Below are 1,886 nucleotides of genomic sequence, written 5' to 3' on the forward strand. Positions count from 1 at the left end.
TTTCAATTTTAATTTATTTTTTTTTTTTTTTTTTTTTTTTTTTTTTTTTTTTTCTTTTTTTCTTTTTTTCTTTTTTTTATTTTTTCTTTTTTTTTATTTTTTATTTTTTTTTTTTTTTTTTACGAAACAAAAATATTGATATAATCATAACAACTTTGTGATAACACCTGATGCTACTGTTTTGCCGCCTTCTCGTAAAGAAAACCTCAATCCATCTGTTAATGCTAATGGATACATTAATTCAATAACACACTTAACACTATCTCCAGGGTTGGCAACTTGTGTATCTTCATTAAGAATAACAGCACAATTAACATCAGCTGTTCTTATATATGCTTGTGGTCTATAATATGAAGAGAAAGGATTTTTTCTTCCTCCTTCTTCGTTTTTTAATACATATATATCACTTTCAAATTTTTTGAATGTTTTTATATTGGTTGCTTTTGTAACTACCATACCTCTAGTAATATCATTTCTTTTTACATTTTTTAACATGATACCAATTTGATCTCCAGCTTGAGCTGTATCTAATATTTTTCTGAACATTTCTATACCTGTAATAACTGTTTTTATAGATTTTTCCTTGATACCTAATATTTCTACTTGATCGTTTAATTTAAGTGAGCCTTGTTCCACCTTACCTGTTGCAACGGTTCCTTTTCCTGATATTTGTAATACATCGTCTATACTCATTAGAAAAGGTAGATCAATTTTTCTTTTTGGTTCATCAATATAATTATCACATGCATCTAATAATTTAAGAATAGAAGGAACACCATATTCAGATTGATCTCCATTTAATGCTTTTAAAGCAGATCCTTTTATAAATGGAATATGATCACCATCATATTTATGAAAAGATAATAATTCTCTAATTTCTAATTCAACTAAATCTACTAATTCTTGATCTTCACACATATCTATTTTATTTAAATAAACGATCATTTTTTCAATACCTATTTGTCTAGATAATAAAACATGCTCCTTTGTCTGTGGCATTAAACCATCATATGCTGACACCACAAGAATAGATCCATCCATTTGAGAAGTTCCTGTTATCATATTCTTTATGTAATCTAAATGTCCAGGACAATCGATATGACTATAATGTCGTTTTTCTGTTTCATATTCTACATGCGTAGCATTAATTGTAATTCCTCTTTTTTGTTCTTCAGGAGTTTTATCTATTTCTTCATAAGATTTAAAAACACCTCTATTTAAATCTGAACATACTTTTGTTATAGCAGCTGTTAACGTAGTTTTCCCATGGTCCACATGACCTATAGTACCTATATTCATATGAGGCTTTTTTCTCTCAAATATTCCAATGGCAAAATTCTGACGAAATATACAAAATAACTTATCTTTATTATTAACTAAATTATTTTCTCTTTTATATATATTATACACTTTATTCTTATTAATACATTTATTTGGTATATTACATTTACATGAATATTTATTATACATATTGTTTATCTTTTTATTTGGTGGATTCGTATCTCTATCTATTCTTATATTTATCTGACATTCAACTGGTTTATTATATAACAAATTATTCATATTTCTTTTTTCCATCATGGGGGTTAACCGTTCAAATGTGTGCTTCAATTTATCACTCTTCTTAAAAGAGTTCAAAAAGATACATTTACTTTTAAGCATATTTCTTATTAATAAATAAATAAAAAAAAATATATATATATATAAATAAATATATATACAAATAGGTGTAATAAATAAAAATATAAACATAAATATATATATAAATATATATATATATATATATATATTATTTAATTTTTTTTTTGAAGCTATAAATGAAGGATACGCTTTTCCTATTTTTTCAATATATATATATATATAATGTGATCAATTCAAATGTATAT

General features: G+C 24.3%; 1 protein-coding gene across 1 annotated transcript; it reads right to left on the bottom strand.

Moving 5' to 3' along the window:
* Positions 1-144: 144 nt before the first annotated feature.
* On the bottom strand, positions 145-1,662 carry PRSY57_1329600 (elongation factor Tu, putative; the record flags this gene model as incomplete). Its single annotated transcript, XM_012909231.2, has 1 exon — positions 145-1,662. One exon carries the CDS (start codon positions 1,660-1,662, stop codon positions 145-147), a length of 1,518 nt encoding a protein of 505 aa, XP_012764685.2.
* Between the last annotated feature and the right edge of the window lie 224 nt (positions 1,663-1,886).

The sequence above is a fragment of the Plasmodium reichenowi genome, chromosome 13 (assembly GCF_001601855.1).
Source record: "Plasmodium reichenowi strain SY57 chromosome 13, whole genome shotgun sequence".
Lineage (NCBI taxonomy): Eukaryota > Apicomplexa > Aconoidasida > Haemosporida > Plasmodiidae > Plasmodium > Plasmodium reichenowi.